The sequence below is a fragment of the Zalophus californianus genome, chromosome 2 (genome assembly GCF_009762305.2).
Source record: "Zalophus californianus isolate mZalCal1 chromosome 2, mZalCal1.pri.v2, whole genome shotgun sequence".
Taxonomy (NCBI): Eukaryota; Metazoa; Chordata; class Mammalia; order Carnivora; family Otariidae; genus Zalophus; species Zalophus californianus.
In genome coordinates this window covers 156,696,831-156,716,231 of record NC_045596.1, presented here as the reverse complement: position 1 = coordinate 156,716,231, position 19,401 = coordinate 156,696,831, and the positions used below count along the sequence as shown (strand labels likewise).

At 36.6% G+C, this 19,401-nt stretch overlaps 1 protein-coding gene across 1 annotated transcript in view; it reads left to right on the top strand.

The window, feature by feature from the left end:
* The window catches only part of ADAM7 (ADAM metallopeptidase domain 7), a 95,622-nt gene extending 84,085 nt beyond the window's left edge, over positions 1–11,537 (top strand). The window contains exons 18-23 of the mRNA XM_035726360.1: positions 318–398; positions 1,580–1,658; positions 2,181–2,286; positions 2,655–2,754; positions 9,411–9,467; positions 10,481–11,537. Coding sequence (XP_035582253.1) covers positions 318–398; positions 1,580–1,658; positions 2,181–2,286; positions 2,655–2,754; positions 9,411–9,467; positions 10,481–10,525 — 468 coding nt within the window. The 3' untranslated portion in view covers positions 10,526–11,537. The remainder of the gene's footprint in view (positions 1–317; positions 399–1,579; positions 1,659–2,180; positions 2,287–2,654; positions 2,755–9,410; positions 9,468–10,480) is intronic.
* Positions 11,538–19,401: the final 7,864 nt, after the last annotated feature.

Genomic DNA, 19,401 nt, shown 5'->3' with positions numbered 1-19,401 from the left:
TGTGATGTAGCAAGCATAGATCCTTATCAAATCAAAATAAAACTTGATAGAAATAATAAAAGAAATTGTTGTACCTATGATTACAGAATCTTTGATAAATTAACATTTGAAAAATTAGTAAAGATATAGACATTTTAATAATGGGTTTATATAAAACAATATTTGAATGTACCCTATATTCATTTCAAATATCTCTCAAACATTTATGGAGGATTTCTTCTTCTACAGAAGATTCTACATGTGTTTTTTTACAGTAGAAAAAATCATGTAAATTCTAAAAGCAAGTTATTAATTCATATGGGTAACTTCATTTCCAGGTGTGCAGCAATGGTGAATGTGTGAAACTTGAAAAGTTCTACAATTCAACCAATTGCTCTTCTCAATGCAATGAAAATGCTGTAAGATTTGACTCCTTTTTAAATTAATGTTTTGCCAGTCATTTATTTACATAGGACTTCATTCCTGAGTGTGATGTGTGTGTGTGTGTGTGTGTGTGTGTGTGTGTGTGTGTGGTGATTTTTAAATCAAATATACATTTGGGATCCATTTTTTCATGTATCATCCATAAAATTGATCTAAAGATCCAAACCAGTATTACACATAGATATTTTCAGTATTGCAAGTGTATATTTTATCATTGGACTGATAATCTAGAAACCCAGTAATTTATGCACATATGAAGTTTAAGCCTGATGTTTAAAGTTGGATCTATCATAATGTCACTTATAGTTTAATTATACCAATGTCAACATTAACCTAAAGCTTTTGACAAATCAACAAAAACTTATAAATACACATATTTATAATTTTTGTGTGTATATATGTATCTATATATATCTAAATATCTATATAAAATATATCTAAGTATATAATATAAGATATAATATAATATATATCCAAATACTAGCAGTACCTAGTAGTTTGCCTTTGTGGATAACATCTCTCCTTAACCCAGTTAATCAGTAACATATAGATAAAGTTTTATATGTATCAGGTACTCTTTCAAGTACCTTACATATATATTAAATTTTACAAGCTTCACAACAGCCTTAAAAGGTGGGTACTACTCCTATACCCACTTTTATAGATGGAGAATAAATCACATAATGTTATGTAAAAGGAAAAGCTGAGATTTAAGTACAGAAAGAATGCATATTCTTAATCATGACACAACGCTCTTTGATGAACTAAACATGGTGCCACCACTTTTTCTCATGTTAATATCATTTCATTACTACTAAGCCTAGCTAGATCTGGCTATGATATGTCTAACTCTAGCAGAGGGCTATTCCTTTAATAAGATTGATGCCATCTAGAAAGATAAGTCAAGCCATCTTGTTCATCTGGTTTTGAATTTGTTAGACTCATTCTCTTGTCCAAAGGCCATCTTCAGAAGTGGTTGCTTGTAATTTTGTTTGCTTTTTTTTTCAAAGGTTGATTCTGATACACAGTTTAATCAGTAGAAGTATGTGTGTGTGTGTGTGTGTGCGTGTCTGTGTGTGTGATGTAGAACTAAGCAAAGTGAGGTGTAAAACACACACATAATCTGATAAAATTATATGACTGATTGCTCTTCCAGGTGGATGGCCATGAACTTGAGTGCCAGTGTGAGGAAGAACAGGAACATGTGGACTGGGGAGAAAACTTCAATGTTACCAGTGAGCATCCTAGACTATAATATCTTGCATATATCCAAAGCCTAGACAATGAGAAAGCTTTTTGCCTTATTTTTGAAACCTAATTTGTATATGTTGTGTTTCTGTGTTGATTTGCATGGTATTTTAATTATTTCGCATATTAAAATACCCAAATTTGAATTTACAACAATTGTCTTTTAGAATCAATATATCTTCTTCTAGTTAAATTTGGATTAGATCTTCTAAGAACCCATAACACAACAAGGCCTTTTCTATAGTCAGTTAATAACTGACAGTCAAAACATTTCCTGCTGATTGTGGTTTTTAAACATAATGGAGTCTTGGGTGGATTGTCAATGGCTAATATGGATGATAATTTCTCTAATGTCTTGGTCTTTTACTTTATATTTTTTTTAAAAATTGGAGGAAGGGGGAATTAAAATCCTTTAAGGAAGGGAAAAGCTGGATTGCAACAGCTCAGTTAATATGCCACTGTCCTAAAATTGATGTCCTGGCTAAAGCTTATGTTTTTTAATGTTGCAGATATATCCATCCTGGTTGTTGTGCTTGTCCTGGTTATTATTGGTGTTGGGGTAGTCGTATTATTAATTCATTACCAGAAATGTATTAAGTTGAAGCAAATTCAGAGGTATGTATTTTCTATGTGTTGAAATGGGACCATTACTGAGAATATATAAGCTTTATCACCACTGATGATACTCCTTGGGGGAGAAGTATAACCCCTTACTGAGGACAAAGTAAGAGTAACTGTAAATCGAGCTTTTACATATTTATGTTCTCTTCTCCAAATGCTTATCCCAGTGGTTCCCAAACTTCTTTACACACTGGAATCATAGGGATTTTTTTAAAAGAATGCTAATTTTAGTTCCTACCTCAGATTTAATTGTTACAGGGTGTAACTTGAGTATCAATCTTTTAGAATTCTCCTAGATGATTAAATATTAACCACAGAGTTATCTAATTGCTTATGTCAATATTCAATTTCCTTCTTGACAGCCCACCTAGAGATACGCTGGGAGTGGAGAATAAAGGATACTTTGGTGATGAGCGGCAGGCAAGAACTGAGCCAATTTTACCTGATATTCATCCCCTCCATGTAAGAAAATGCCATTTGCAATAGTTAATTAATTGATTTAAAAAGAAGTTGCACATGTTTTTGAAGTGGAACTAGGCCTAATCTAAGTGACATGGGAGAAGCAAAAGAACAGTTTAACATAATTCCACACCAATGAAGGCTTCAATCTACCTGTGGGCAAGGAAAAGATGGCAGGACACAAGCAAACCAAGACTCTATTTTAGAGCAGCATATATTAGTTAAATAAAATATTGATTTGTGCACTATTGGAAAAATTTACAAACATAAACTATATTTTGGGACATAAAACAAGTCTTTTTTAAAAGAATTTATTTATTTATTTGAGAGAGAGCATGACCAGCAGGGAGGAGGGGCAGAAGGAGAGGGAGGAGCAGACTCCCCGCTGAGCAGGGAGCCCAACACGGGGACTCAATCCCAGGACACTGAGATCATGACCTGAGCTGAAGGCAGATGCTTGACTGACTGAGCAACCCAGGCACCCTGGGACAGAAAACAAGTCTTAACACAATTAAAAAAATTGTAGTTATACAAAATATGTTCTCAAAATAAAATTTTATTAAAAATCAGTAACAGAAAAATATTGGGAAAATCCCCAATTGAAAATTAGATAACAAATTCTAAAAAACACTTGGGTCAAATAAAAACTCAAAAGGGAGAACAGAAAATAAACTAAAGGAAAATGAAACAAAACATACCAAAATTTGTGGGAAGTAATGAAATCAATAATTAAAGGAAAGTTTATAGCACTAAAGTCTTATGTTAGAAAAGAAGAAAGGTATCAGATTGATGATATCAGCTTTTATTTTTAAGAAACCAAAAAATTAAAAAAAAAAGAAAAAGAAAAGCAAATAAAGCTCCATGCAAGTAGAGGACAGGAAAATAATAAGTACTGGGCACCAATGAAATTGAAATCAAAACAAAACAAAAATCACGTAAGAAAAAAAATGAAAGCAAAATTGTTCTCTAGAAATTAATAAATCTTACAAATTTCCATTCAGACTGAGCAGAAAAACATAAAAGAGTCAGCATGACTATCAGGAATCATAAAGGTGACATCACAGGAGAGTATACCCTTATCAAATTGACAATATTTTGAATATGGAGATTAATTTGGAAAATTACAATTTTAATATATTTGACAGTGTAATTAGTGAACTTTTTGAAAGTTGCAAATCATCAAAGCTTTTTCATGAAAAAATAGATAAACTGAATAGCTCTGTATGTAACAGAGAAAACTAAATTTGTAGTAAAAACCTTTCCACAAAAAAATGGTGAATTCTATCAAACATATAATGATGAAATAATACCAATTCTACATAAACTTTTCCAAAAAATGGGAGAGAATCAACATTTCCCAACTGCTTTTATAAGGAAAGTATTTTTCTGTTATACACCTAGAGAAAAACATTACAACAAAGAAAACTATTTGCCAATACTTCTAATAAATATGTGTATAAATATTAAATATTAGCTAATTGAATTTCACAATGCATAAAACGGATAATGCATTGTGACCAGATGAGGTTTATCCTAGGAAGGTAACGTAAAGTTAACATTAAGGACTCAATCAAGCTAATCCACTGTATTATTTTACCAAAAGTAAAATCATATGATCATCTCAACAGATGCAGGAAAAGTATTTGAAAAAATATCTAATATATATTCCTGATAAAACTCAGTAAACTAGGAACATAAGGAAACTTTCTGAACCTGATGAAAGTATCTACCAAGAAACCTAGAGCTAATATCATATTTGTGGTTAAAAAACTGAATACTTTTCCTAAATATCAGGAACAAAGCAATGATGTCCACTGCCACCACTTCAATTAACCATTTTACATGAGATTATAGCCATACAATAAGGAAAAAAAAATAGAAAGAAAAAAGTAAACTGTTTTGATTTGCTGAAGACACAATCATCTATCAAAAATCCTATAGTAAATAAAAGTGAATTTAGTAAGATTTTAGGATACAAATTCATATGCAAAAACTTATTGTGTTTCCATATATAAACAATGAGCAATCCAAAAAACAAATGAAACCACAAAATAACATTTACAGCAGCATCAAAAATATGAAATACCTAGAGATAAAGCTGACAAAATATGTAGATAGAAAACTATAAAATATTGATGAGAAAAATTTTAAAAGACCAAAATAAATGGAGGAAATACACTGTTGGGTCAGTTCTCTGCAAATGCATCTGTAAATTCAAAACAATACTAATCAAAGGATTGGCAAGAGTTTTTGTAAAACAAATAAATAAATTTAACAAGGCTATAAGAACAATAAATGAAAATTAATTATATTTCCATATACTAGTAACAAATAATGTGGAAATAAAATCAGAAATAAAATTTGAAATAGCACCAAAAATGTGAAATATTTAAGGATACTTCTGACAAAATATGAACCAGAACTATATATGGAAAATGGCAATATGCTGCTGAGAAAAATTTTAAAAGACCTAAATAAAAAGGAGTATATAGATTCACATGTATATTAATATATTGATTGATTGCCAGTTGATTTGCTAATTGATTCCTTACAAAGGTGCAAAGGCAATTCAGTGGAGAAAGAACAGTCTTTTCACAAATGGTGATGGAACAACTGGATATCCATATGTACAAAGACTAACCGTGATCCATTCCTCAAACCAATAACAAAATTAACTCCAACTGCAATATACACAGAAATATATGTATTTTTTCCTAGTAAAAATTTAAATTAAAAAAATGTACAAACTAAATTATAGTGTTGAGAGGTAAATATTTGGGGGGTAAACATACAATGACATGCAAGAGTGAGTTCATTATTTTAAGTAAGGAATGTGGCTAATTTGAGGGATGGCAATAGTGATAGGAAACTTGAAATGGCAAAGTTTTATTTCTTAACCAAGGCAGTGATTTCAAGGATATTTACCTTAAATAGTTCATTAAGCCATGAACCTGTTTTGTGTGTGTGTTTTATCTGTATTATATTTTCCTGTGAAATGATTAAAAATAAAGGACAACAATACCAATTACTAGTGGGGATATGGACAATGAAAACTCTCATACACAATTAATAAGAGTTTAAACAGTACAACTATGGGGGAAACTGGTACTATTAAAACTGATTGTACATATACCCTATGACACAGCAGTTCCTGTCATATGAATACACCCAACAGAAATCCATACATGTATATGGGAAAACATTTAGAATTATGTTGCAGTAGCATTATTTGCAAAAAGTGAAAACAATAAAAATGTCTATATACAAAATGAACAAAATCCTATATACTCATACAATGGAACATTACAGAGAAAGTGTGATAAATGAACTACTGATATCTACCACATGAATAAATCTCACAAACACACTGTTAAGATGTCAAATCCAAAAACACACTGTATGACTCAATTTTTATCAAGTTCAAGAACTGGCAAAGCTAATCTATGGTATTAGAAGACAGGGTAGTGATTACCGCAGGGGAAGAGAGAATCTTCCAAGAAGGAGATAAAGTTTTATTTTTTGATTCTGGGCAACTTTGAGCAACTTTCGTTGTGAAAATCCATCCTCTACACTTGTACTTGTGCATTTCTTTGTGTATATTTTACACTAAAGGAAAAGTTGATTGAAATCACAGCTTTAGCAATATATGAAGACCTAAGAGAAAAACCAATAATCTTGCAGAAGTCCGTACAATTAGTGGCTTGTTTACTACCTTTAACAACAGCTATGATTTCTAGTGCATTCAGCTCATTGAAAAAAACTGTAAGTGTCCAAATTAAGAAGGTACAAAGTCATTCCCTTAAAAAAAATTAACCATTGAAGAAAGCATAATTGATAAGACAATACTGATGAAATTACCCAATAGGACTGTCTTGAAGGAGGGAATATAAGCCTTAAATTCAGAGGCTAAGTATTAGCTGACCATTATTAGATGCAAATGCAAATGAAAATATGATAATGTTAGTATTTTTAAGTTAGGATTTTTTTTTGGTTAGTGGTGGCCTGGTAACACAGCTCCAAAGGTTTTGAATGCTTTGCTCCAACTCTACGTGTCACATAAGCCCTGTGTTTCTTACTTCACAATATTGCAGAACATGCTCCCACTCAACCCCCAGAAATACATATATGCTTTTACTGAACTTCACTCGAGTATTTAAGGATGGTTAATCTTTCTCTGGTTATATGATGGTTTATTATTTTTTATTATGCCATTGATGACCCCAAGATGATAAAGCAAGTCTTAATTGTCCACTGGAATGGATGGAAAATATTGTACAATAATTTTTAAGCTTAACACTTAGATTTGTTGATATGAACAACATGATGCGAATATCAATCTTGTATATTTGCCTTGAGGTTTAAATAAGAAACTATGTAAAGGTACTTATCACAGTGTTTGCTAAATATTAGCACTTAATATGTATTAACATGCTTCATGAATTAATATGAAAAACAGTTGCACTCCTGGAAATGAGAGTCCGGTGAAAAGTGGCCTGAGTATGGGATCAATGATGAATATTCACAGAAGTCAACCAGAGGTTCACATAGAGACCTTGGGGCATATTTGTTTCATTTCCAGAATGCAAGTTCCTTAATAATAATTTTAGTTAAATGAGGGAAAGTAAAAGAGGAACTTAACAAATATTTGTTAGATATATAAATAAATTAAATTCACTATTAATGGTATATGTGCCATAATATGTTATAAACACAGGTTGTATAGGAGAGTTTGTGGCACCAAATCTCACATTTAAGCTTTCTGTATTATTTGTTATAAAGTCATATAAATAACAGTGATTTAGCTGATGCTTGTTTGACACATTAGTTACCCATCAAAGGCCAGTTTTCAGCAGAATTGTGGTTTGGGAAGGGTCTTTTGATGTCCTTTCCCTGTTACATTAATGATGCTTAGGTATCTTTTTCCTCTGGCACCCAGAACCTCTCCTAGGTAGGTCCTGTTTCCACTGGATCATGCTTTCTAGTTGTATTAATGTCCACTGGGGGTTAACAGAAAATACTTTAAAGAGGACAACCTCATCCAGGCATATCTGTAAGTTCTGGAGGTCCTCAAAGACCTTCAAGGTCCAAAAAGGTTGTAGCTGGTTATGGAATTTCAGACATTCGGACAATTCGATTAAGATTTGGAGGCTGAAAGACTTGCCTTGTACAATTTCCTCATAACTCATAAAGAAACTCCCATTCTTCTCGAATTAAGTTTGTTTTATAAGTTCTTAGACTCCTTCATTATAAGAGAATAACCTAGGGAAGAATATTTTTCCCATGTGTTTTAGTATTTGTACATTACTGGGTTGTATTCCAGAGAGAGCTAGAAAATTTATACTGTGCACTTAGGAAATAGTCATACTTGCTTGAATACTAATTGCAGGTTAATAGTATCTCTTTTCACTAGCAAAGAACTGCAGAGTCCTTGGAGAGGCTTCCAACCAGTTTTTCAAGTCCACACTACATCACACTGGTATGGTCCCTTATCTCCTTTCTGTTGGTTGTACTAATTTGTGGCCATTTCAATAATAATTTTGGTGCCATTTAATCATTTGCTGGTTCCTTGAATACGTCCAATAATATAACATAGCTCTCTGATTTGAGGCAGAAATAAGACAGGTCCCATTTATAGCAGGGCTAGGATTAGTTTGAGAAGAGCATGAGAAGTTATGCTTGGTCATGCACAGTCAGATAGTACCTTTAGGTAAAATATTGACATTGTGTTCATCATGAACTCTTGGGAATTAGTTTTGATTTTTTAAAACAATGCATTAACACATTATTTATCACAATTCCTGAGTTTGTTTGTGCCCCTCAAATGGTGCTTTCGAGATGAATGCCTCACTAACTCTACCCTACCCCCAACCCTCAGGGGTCAAAACCCACTGATGGCTTCCAATGGGGCTTTATCAGCCTGAGGGCTTTCCACTGACTGAGGTGTATTCCCTGATCAATATTAATGAAAGAGAAACACATTAGTCAAATTAGCATGCAAATGTCTTAGAGACTAAGTCAAAAAAAAAAAAAAAAGAGTTATTACAGGAACTCTAGGATCTCCTGAACTGCTTAGAGTCTCTATTTCTGCATCTGTATTTTCAAGGTCCATAGTAGAGCTGGGCACTGAAATCACCAAGATTCTCAACTATGTATTTTTTTTAAATCAACAATTCTCATTATGCTTTCTTTATTTATGGCGAAAAGGGTGTGATTAAGATAGCTTTCAGTCTGTGGTTCCAAAGAATTGTCCCATCACACAAAAGGATCTCAGAGTATGCCCTACAGTTGGAGTGGAGATGAATAAGCATTTCTCCCCAATCTCCACTCAACCAGTACAGTCCATTTTTATACATTGTTTTTACTGGGATTTCAACAGATATGTTTTCTCAATGAAAGCCCTAGTGCTTGAAAAATGTTTGGAAATCTCTTACTAAATACACTGTTGGAGGATCCACCACAAAGTTTACAAGGAAAAATGGTTTCTGATAAGACTTCACTGGCCAGAACCATCCCCCATCCTCTCCCATAGCAATTTACAAACTTTCTTAGATTTTTCATGGATCAAGAAGAGATGGTCTGCATGTGTATGTCTTCATGTGTATTTGTCTATGCATGATATGTGGTACAGTTCCTGACACAACAAAGTTTATTTATTACAGAAACCTGCAAATAAAGATCCAAGAGGAATCGCTGATCCAGATCCAAGTGCCAAAATGGTAGGTTCCTGTGACAGATGGTACCACCCCCCCACTTTTTAATTTTTCAAATGTTAGCATTCTTTGTGTTCTTTACCTACTCATTGATTACATAGGGACACGCTCTGTACTTATCAGAAGAATAGGATGGTTGGAATTGTTTTCTGTTATATGCTAACATTTCTAACAGATAATTCAACAGTGCGTGTTTTAGCTCCAGAGTTTCTGACCTGACTGCAGGAGCAAGCTAGAATTTGATAGTGTCAGAGTCTTAACACATGTTAGACATAATAAAAACAAGGCTTTTCTTGTCAAGAAAACAACTTTTCTTGCCCAGGGTATACGCACTTATGGTTTTCATGAAGGATTCTAAAGGACATAATAGCACTGGTAATTAAAGAGAAGGTACATTCTTCATGAACAGTTATTTCATGATGGTTTCATCAAAGTTTCACTTACCCAGTCAATAACTAACTATATCTGAGGGATGATTTCACTCTTGAATTGCTATGGCTATGTTAGAAAATTTATCAAAAAATTGTGATTTTTGTCAAAGGGAGACAAAATGAGCATTGTTTGGCTACATTTCAGAGTTCATTCATCCATTCATTGATTTCTGTTGAGTTCTACAATGTACTGGGTTAATGTGAAGTTTCCTCCCACAAAACATTCTTCCTCCCACAAAACTTTCTCTGTTGGGATGGGGAAGGAAGGACATTTCTAATGGTCCTTCCTACTCATAATGATGGACCTGTCTCATACTGAAGAGCAGAGAGAGATGCTCCTTAGTGCAAGCAAACTCTTTGACTTCCTGTAATGAAAAACAAAATGATTTTCTTTTGATAGCTTGTTCATTTTATAATGATTGTTTAATTAGCCATGTCTAAGGAGATTGGAAAAATGTGAGTAAATGTAGTACAACAGAATCCAGAAAAGTTACTGTAATTAGCAGATAAAATTGGGTAACTGAAACATAATATGCTTAATAGACTTTAGAGAAAATAACTTCTTTTTAACCATCTGTTTCTATTTAGAGCTTGAAATTGGATATCCAAAATGGCTGTGCAAGCCTAGGTTGAGAATTCTGGAAGAAAGATCTTCACAACCTTCCCTAGACATTTGCTACACAAACCTCTGGCAGTTTTTCAAAAGTTCTTTATCAAGACAGAAAATGTTAACAAGAAACAACTTCTTTCTATAATATTTACCTATAGAATTTACAACCTCTAGTGTAGACAGATGCTACAAAAAAAATCTTAAAGTTTTTCCAATGTTTTTTAACCTAATACAAAAATAGTCTCCTTGCTCTAGTGTTTTCCTAAAAAAATGTCAATCTAGTTACTTTAAAAAGACTCAAAACCTTGAGGATATTAAATTATACCTCCAAGTCTAAGAAGCAAAACATTGCTTATAAAAGGTTATTTCTTTGGGAGCATAAAACTACTTACCTTAATTGGAATCTGACATGATTACCACTAATTCTGGTTTAAAAGAAATTCTCTCCTGCAGAAATATCAAGAAAGTCAGTGCAGGAAGTCATCTGATTCCACTAAATAATTAAAAGGTAGATGGCTGTCTGGCTTATGTCCTGTCAGTGAAGGAGGCAGAATAGTCATCTTAACTTCAGAGTCGTTCTTAAAATTGTCATGGCAGCAAAGGAAGACATGAAGTGCTCCTGGTTAAATTCCTGGACTCTAATTATAAACTCGGAAATTTCTAAACTCTTAAATTTCTAGAATTCCTTATGAACCTGACAGAAGTCAGGGAGTTATAAGAATTTCAGAAAATTAACTCCATCAGAGAAGAAATACTCACAATTCCTGTGAAGTGCTTGTGAGATCTTTATAATACACAGATTTGAGCACTTACTGTGTAATTTCTGTGCCATCTCTACCCCTCCCTGATGATGGTGTATGGGGCTTGCCCAGGAATGATTTCAGCTGTTTCTTATAAAAATGTTTCCCAACATGTTCTCTTGTGTTCTTTATTTTCTTTTTGTTACCTGTTAAAGCTATATGCAATTGTTTTTTTCATTTACTGAAATGAAGGTTTCAAGTGTGAAATGAGAATTTTCTGATTCAATAAATAAAGGCTGCAAATCAAGGAAGAAAGCTGGTTGTTCTTGATGAAACTCTTCTTGCTATTGTGACTAGTTGATGGGAGGACAGAGTGAGATCGGCAAAGGACAGCGGGGACTCAGCACTTTATACCTAGCGAGCATTTATTTATTTATTTGAATGAGAGAGTGTGTGTGCAAGAACAGTGAGGGTTAGAGAAAGAGGGAGAGAGAGAGTCTCAAGCAGGCTCGAAGCCCAGCATGGAGCTTGACTCGGGGCTCAATCTCACGACCCTGAGATCATGACCTGAGCCAAAATCAAGAGTTGGACGCTTAACAGACTGAGCCACCCAGGCGCCCTAGTGAGCTTTTAATAAACATTTGTTGTTCTAATTAAAGCCATCTGTTTAAGAAAGAATATTGGTGATTGCATACTGAAAGCCAAAGAAGCTAATTTAAATGTTTTATGCAAATTTGTGAAAAAAGGAATTCTGTGTCACATATTCTGGCCTCATGAAAGCAAATAATAGTCCTCCAATGTCCCAAATGAAGGAACAGTCACATATTTGTATTTACTTGAACAATACATATGTTGATGAACAATATATACTTTGGTGATATGTTCTTCCCCCTAAAAAAGGATCACCTTCTTGATTCATTATTTTTCTTATTGTTCTCATATTTCTTCCAAAAGACTCACTATCCCCTTTGCCTTGGGTTCCACATTCAGCCAACTACTAATTTCTGGTGATTTTATTTTTTTTTTCAAGTTTCTTCTCTCTCTCCAATTATGTCTGGTACTACCTGAGTCCTCCGGCTTCATTGCTTCCTGCCTAGATAATCACTCTGGATTTCCAATCTTCTCCCCCGTTCTTCAGATAATCCCAGAAACCTTCTGACAGTTAAGCTCCTTTTTTATTTTGGGAAATATTCTCCATGCTTGCCCCTATTACTTATCTGAGCCCCTAGAGACTTGACCTACACTTCTTTCAGATGCTAGTACTATGTGTTCTATTTCTTAGGGATCTTCTCCTTCCAATACCGTCTGCAGATTAGGAAGCATCTTCATGGTTTCTCCCTACAAGTGGTCCCTTGTAGGTCCAATGCCATCCCTGGTTATGGAGCCAATTATGATTTCGTAGCCCTAGTATTTCTGGCTCTTGTCACCCCTGAGAGTTTGAGTCCTTTCCCTTGAATGAACAGTTGCCGACATAACTCGTGTTGAGAATGGACGGACCCACTGGACCTACAGTCTAAGGACCTCTGTCTTCCTCCTCAGTGCTGTGAGCTTCTTGCTGCCCCACCCCATACACAGACAGAGAACCCTTCCTGATGCTGGAACTTGCCTCAGTTAAGACTGGGCTTGTTACAGCTCGGGAAGTTATGCTTGAGGGTAGTAAGTTATTCTCTGCATCTGGGTCACTCTACCCTCTGCCCTGGACAGAGGTGGTTTTATCCAGAAGCTAACGAAGCTTGAGTTTCAGGGGCATGTACTGCCCCTTTTAAGACCTTTTATCTAATTTTGTATTAACATTTTTTTAATGATAGTGGGCTGGTTTGGGTTGGGAAACAAGACCTCAGATGATTTATCAGCAATAGTGACTATACCTAAAGGGCAATTAGGACAAAGATTCCCCTGGGCTGGGCTGGGATGGTGGTCCCAGCAAGGGCAAGGAGAGGACCAGCCAGAAACGGGGGAATGAGAGCACATGGCAGGTGTGAGGAGCTCTCCACAAACCCCTGGCTAAGTGGAGAAAGGCTGGCGAGGCGGTGAGTCCCCAGAGAGCACCACTGAGAGGAAAATCCAAATCCAAGAGAGGAGTGAAAATGGACTGAACTTTGGCTATGTTCTCCAACCCATTCACAGATCATGACTGAGGGCCCAAGCTTTACAGGTTCACAGAATTTGAGCAAGACCTCTGTCCAAATCACTGACCACTGAGTGAGGCATACCCAGCGCAAACCATAGAAAAACAGTATAAAATACAAAAATAAGAATTAAAACCTGAGCAGAGATATTAGCAGCTGTACATCACTGGGGGCGGAGGGTGGACAATAGATTCTGCAGTTTAAGTTTGGACAAGTCCTTTTAAACACTCAGAAAAATCGGAATTCATACTTATTGCAATATATTAACTAAATACTGTGCGAAGGAATCTCAAGTATATGTTTACGTCAGTTCTGCCAGGAATGCAGCAATGGCGATCCAAAACCAAACCAAACCTAACCAGCATTCCCCATACAGCATCCATTATTCTAAATATCAACCAGGCCAGCTCAACCACGTTGCCTTTTTCTTAAGGCATCTGTGCTGCCAAATGATTATAGAATTTAAAAATGCGATTGAGATGTGCTAAAATTGGGAAGTCATATTCTTAAAAAAAATAAATAAATAAAATACTGTGATGACTTCCCTATCCGGGAGCAAATGTGTGGCGGGGCAGTCAGCACCCAACCACCCATCGATGAAGTTCCTAGAACGACCACTAGGTGGCCACAGAGCAAACTAAATCTCCTGTGAGCTGGAAACTGACTCAAGGATTTCACACACTAGACTAGCAAAATTCTGACTTGAAATAAACTTACTAAGAAGTTTGTTAAACTCTGTTCTTGGTTATTAAAGACGTAACTCTGAGAGAGTTTTGCCAGATGCCACTTTTTTTCCTCGCCAGGGTTTTGGGTTGAGGTGGAAAAACAGAGACAGAGCCTCTGAACAAAGGGAAGCTGGGCTACAGCCTGAAAAGTTGGAATGGGGATTTTAAATTGGGAAGATAAATCCTCTCAGTTCTGAAGTCCAGTCGTCTTAAAGTTAACATTTCAATAGCCCCTAAAAACCCAATCTTCTGAAAACTACTGTGGGGGTCTACTTTGGTTTTCATTTTTTAATTTTATATGATCTGTTCATTTATTGATTTAGTTTTTCAAAGGCCAGCAAATTAGCTGCTGCTGCCTTGGAAGGGAGAAGAGCTCCCCCTTTCCCCAGGGGTAAGTAATGGATAGTAAATGTCAGGAAGAGCTGCAGCCCATGAGACTTATATGACTTTGTGGTGGGCCATTCATGACAATTGATGTTCCCCTACTAATCACCACGCAGCGGTGAGAAATATTGATTAGACTCCTGAGCTTATTGGAAGCTTCCCGATCACTTTCTAGCAGAAGCTCAGGCTTTTAGGAAACTCAAGAGCCATTATGTAGGGAAGTGGCTGTCTCCTGGCCTTGACAGAATCCATTAATATCTTTCTCCAGGAAAAGCTGTAATTGTGAGCTATCTGTAATGGATATTGATTGCTAAGAAAAGAAGATACATATAATCTTAAATCTCAGGGGTCTCCAGGAACAAAAGATATGGAAAGGAGGCCTTCATAGGATCCTAGGAGTGCTAGCTGGAAAGAAACAGTACCAGAGCTGTCTTAGAGCTTAGGTTAAGTCCATTCAAAGGCCAGTGCTTCTTGCTCAAGTCTATCAGTGATTTACTGCAAGGAGAGCAGTAAAGCATTTACTGAGTACACACTATTTGTCAGGCATTATTCTAAGCACTTCATATGTATTAATTTTTTTTCTGACTTAAAATAACCCTATGAGCTAACTAGTAGTATCGTCATTTTACACTTTGAGAAAATCGGGGTCAAAAGTAAAAAATTTGCCAAAAGAGAGAGAGCTGAAGAAATAGCATAGCCAGGATAAACCCAGGAATTCTATCTCCAGAGAGTATGCTTTCAATCTCTACCATGTTGTTTGGTGTAAGTATAATTTTGAGAGGGGAAAAAGCACAAGCCCCTCCAACATTCACAGTGTGTAAAGGAAATTAATATATCTCGCTCCCATTCACATTTTCCATCCATAAACTTCCCAACCTTTGCAGCCACGGCAACAACGATGCATGAATTTATACAGCAAGGGAAGCCAGGCAGCAGGCACCTCCCGTTTAGCAGACCCTGGCTGCAATGCCGTTGTCTGTGGTAGAACTGTATTTGGGGATGCACCCGAGACTTTAGCACCTTTCATCATTCTTCTGGCCACTCCCAAGGAGGTGCTTGTGATACTGGAATGTTTTCTGTGTTTTGCTACTTCAGCTTCTGGAAGATTCTTCTCAACCAAGGTAATGTTTTGGTTCAGTTTAGCATGCCCAGGAAAGATTCTGTTGCTGCCTCCAGTGTCTGTACGCAGGAAAAACCGACAGAATGATTGACTCTCGGCAGCAGCAGGTGGATCAGGGGATGGCAAGAGTCAAGGAAGAGGCAGAGCCCTCTTGATGAAGCCTTCTTTCTTGCTTTAATAAAATGAAGACTGCACCAGACGAGTGGTCACCTTTAACACGTAGGGAAAGAGAGAGTATCTATCCAGACCTTTACACGTTTCTCATCTGATGCCCACTGCAAAGCTCTGTGTACTTTTCACAGAAAAGTAATACTTTTTTATTTTACAGACAAGGAAACTAAGGATAAGAGGTGCTCAGACACACAGCTGTAGATGGTGAAAGAGAATCTGAACGGAGCCTCAGACCAAAGCCACAGATGGTCTGAACTCACTCCAGTTTCAAAACTGATCTATCACACACCATGGTGACCGCGACGCCACAGGTGGCCGCTGAATGAATGACCTAGGAGTTTATTCCTGGGAAAGACAACTTTGATCTAGAAAAGGGGCTGGCTGACAAAATGCAGTGGGCAGGCCTGGGTTTTTGTCATAAAAAGCAAGGTATCAATTTCATTTTTCTATCTTCTTCAGGTTTTCAAAATGACGATTACAGGGGGAAAAATGTTCAAAGGTCTACTGTTGTTCCAACAAAGAGGATTCACTGGACAGAAAAATACAAAGGCTTTTAGATAAATTCTCTGGCATTTAAAGTCATTCCCATCCCATATTTAAACTATTCCTTTCTCTCATATTATCAACATCAGCCTCTGGATATAAGAGTAGATGTTCATTACCCAGTGATGATGAAATTTAAATACAAAAAAAAAAACAAAACAGAAAACTGAAGTTCTGGCTCAGGGGCATGCCTCTTCAGGTCTACCAGGGAAAGCAGCTGGATATTAATTTGATCTTAGAAATGTGTCTGATGCTCTCTCTGAAGAAGGACACAGTTTAATATATCATTATCTACTGCGGTCATTAGGCTGGTGGAGGGAAGGAAGAAATAATCTCCCAAATAGCACATTGAGCGAATTTGATACCTCAATATCGAGGCACTGCCAACCAATTCAGAAAAGAAAGAAATCAATCCATTCCATCTTGTTCATGCTACTTGGTAGTTTAATAGGTTTCTATGCTGAAAATAGCACCAGCTGGACACTGTGCCATTCAATATGCCACCTTCAGAAATGAATAATCAGACACAAGCCCAATCCAGTGCCATACGGCTCCCTGAGTTCACTTGCAATTTCAAGTGAGAGAACACTCAGGAAGAAGCATGATAAAATGGTAGATCCGCACAACATCATTTCCAGCCAAAGCTATAGCCTTCACTAGCACCCCTCAGTGACTCTTCCTTTTTTTTTTTTTTAAGATTTTATTTATTTATTTGACAGAGAGAGACACAGCAAGAGAGGGAACACAAGCAGGGGGAGTGGGAGAGGGAGAAGCAGGCTCCCAGCCGAGCAGGGAGCCTGACGCGGGCCTCGATCCCAGGACCCTGGGATCATGACCTGAGCCGAAGGCAGACACTCAACCGACTGAGCCACCCAAGCGCCCTCAGTGATTCTTCTAAAAGCAAACAAACAAAAGCTAGAAACAGAGACCAGTAGTCCTTGTAGATTTCAGAGGGAAAGAAATGATATAAAAATAACAAAAGAAGTAACAAATATGGATTGATACAGTGTAGGCTCTGCTTGTTTAATTATTCATTTACTCCATCCCTCAACATGTACTCAAGGCACATTTGCTATATTTGAGATACTGTTCTACACACAGGAAGATATATAATGTAGAAAGCTCTGCCCTAAGAAGCCCAAGCCTCCTGGGAAAGCACACAGGCTTCTAAATGGATGGTCCTAAAATAACATGATGAAGGCACAGAGGAGGAAGGCGGAGGATGGGACTGACAGGGGAAAGGGCGAGGAGGTGTGTATTATTTGGTAGAATGGAGAATCCTTCAGAAAAGCAAACGTTTATCAAGAACTTAACAAACGTATAGGATTGCCAAGCAGAGAATTAGCGTTCCAGGGAGAATGAGCAAGTCTATGCACACCAGAGTTTGATGAGTCCATTCGTAGTGAGTAATGGCTAGAACTACAAGGTCTACAGCAACGCATGAGGTGAGGGAAGGTTGAAGGTAGGCTGTGTGGGGTATACCGTGCTGTGTTTATCTTAAAGGCAGTGGAAACTATTTCAGGGATTTAAATGAGAGAGACATGATCAAACTTGTATTTGAGCAGGAAAAAGACAGTCATAATTATGAAAGGTGAATTAAAGAGAAACTAGGGGGCTGTCCAGATTAGAAAATACCAAACTTCAGAGAAACCAGGGATGGTAGAAACAGAGAAGAGACTAGCTTCACATAGCTTCTTTCTTACTGAGTGAAGGACCAGGGCTGAAGTAGATGGAAAAGTTGATATTGGCTGGTCAGTTTCTGTTTCATGTAGATGAAGCTCCATTGGTTCCTTCACCCAGAAAGAATGTAAAGAGAACCAGGCCACCCTGGGGGTGATAATGAGTTAAGTTTGAGGCATTATACTGACTCTTATGTAAATAAATATAGAGAATTAATATGATAAGAAAACAAACTGGGAAGAATTACTCAGAAAAGTTTTCCTTTAAAAAAAAAAATCATTTGGGAATGCCTGGTGGCTCAGTCAGTTGAATGTCTGACTCTTGATTTCAGCTCAGGTCATGATCTCAGAGTCCTGGAATGGAGCCCTGCGTTGGGCTCCACGCTCAGCAGGGAGTCGCCTTGAGGATTTCTCCCCCTCTGCCCCTCCCCACTCACATGCACTCACGCACCGCGCGCTCTTTCTCTCAAATAAATAAGTCTTTAAAGAAAAAAAGAAGTGATTTAAAACTACCTATTCAATTTACTCAACTATTGCTCTAGAAGCTGACTGACTATAGCAGAATCCAGTATCAGGAACACAGGGTAGATATAAAATAGGTTCATCAAACAGTGGTTTAGATTTAAAAGAAATGTTACATTTTTTAAGTAATGTAAAGAAAGCACAATGAAGTTAGGTAACTAGTGGAAAACAATAAAGATGTCAGTAATTCTGGGAGTAGTAGCTGTTCATGCAGCACCTGGTCCCCGTCCATCCTCAGACGCATTTCTGCATCAGAGTTCTCCCCCAAACTCCACAGATTCTGTGACTCTCTCTGCTGAGCTCAAGACACAACTTATTCTGAGCCCCAATAAAAGCCCTTCAAGGGAGAAAAGGCAAGGGAGAAGAAGCATTCTCCTTGTAAGATTCTGTAAACCATTTCTATTCAACAAAATCATCCTTTGTCTTGAAACAATGCAAACATTTAATACTTTTGTATATTCTATGTTTCCCCTTAAATCTTTAGATATATGAGATATAGTATCTGTTGCAATGACCTTGTCTGGTCCTTCAAAATCTGTGTCCATTCTGGTTTGGTTTTGATTGAGTTTCCTACTCATAAGGGTCATGTTCTCCTACCTCTTTAATACCTGGTCTTTGTTGATTAGATGCCATCCACTGTGAATGCCACCCTTATTGGTACTGGATTTTTTTTTTTTTTGTATTCCTATACATATTCTTGAACTTTGTTCTGAAAAGCTGTTAATTATTTGGAGACAATTTTCAGGTCTTGATTTTAAGATTGTTATGCAAACCCAGAGCAGTGTTTAGTCTAGGGCTTCTGATTCCTCACTCCTGAGAAATGCCGAGTACTGTACCAGATACCTCGTGAATTATGAGGTATCTGATGGGGCTAGCGGGAGCAGAC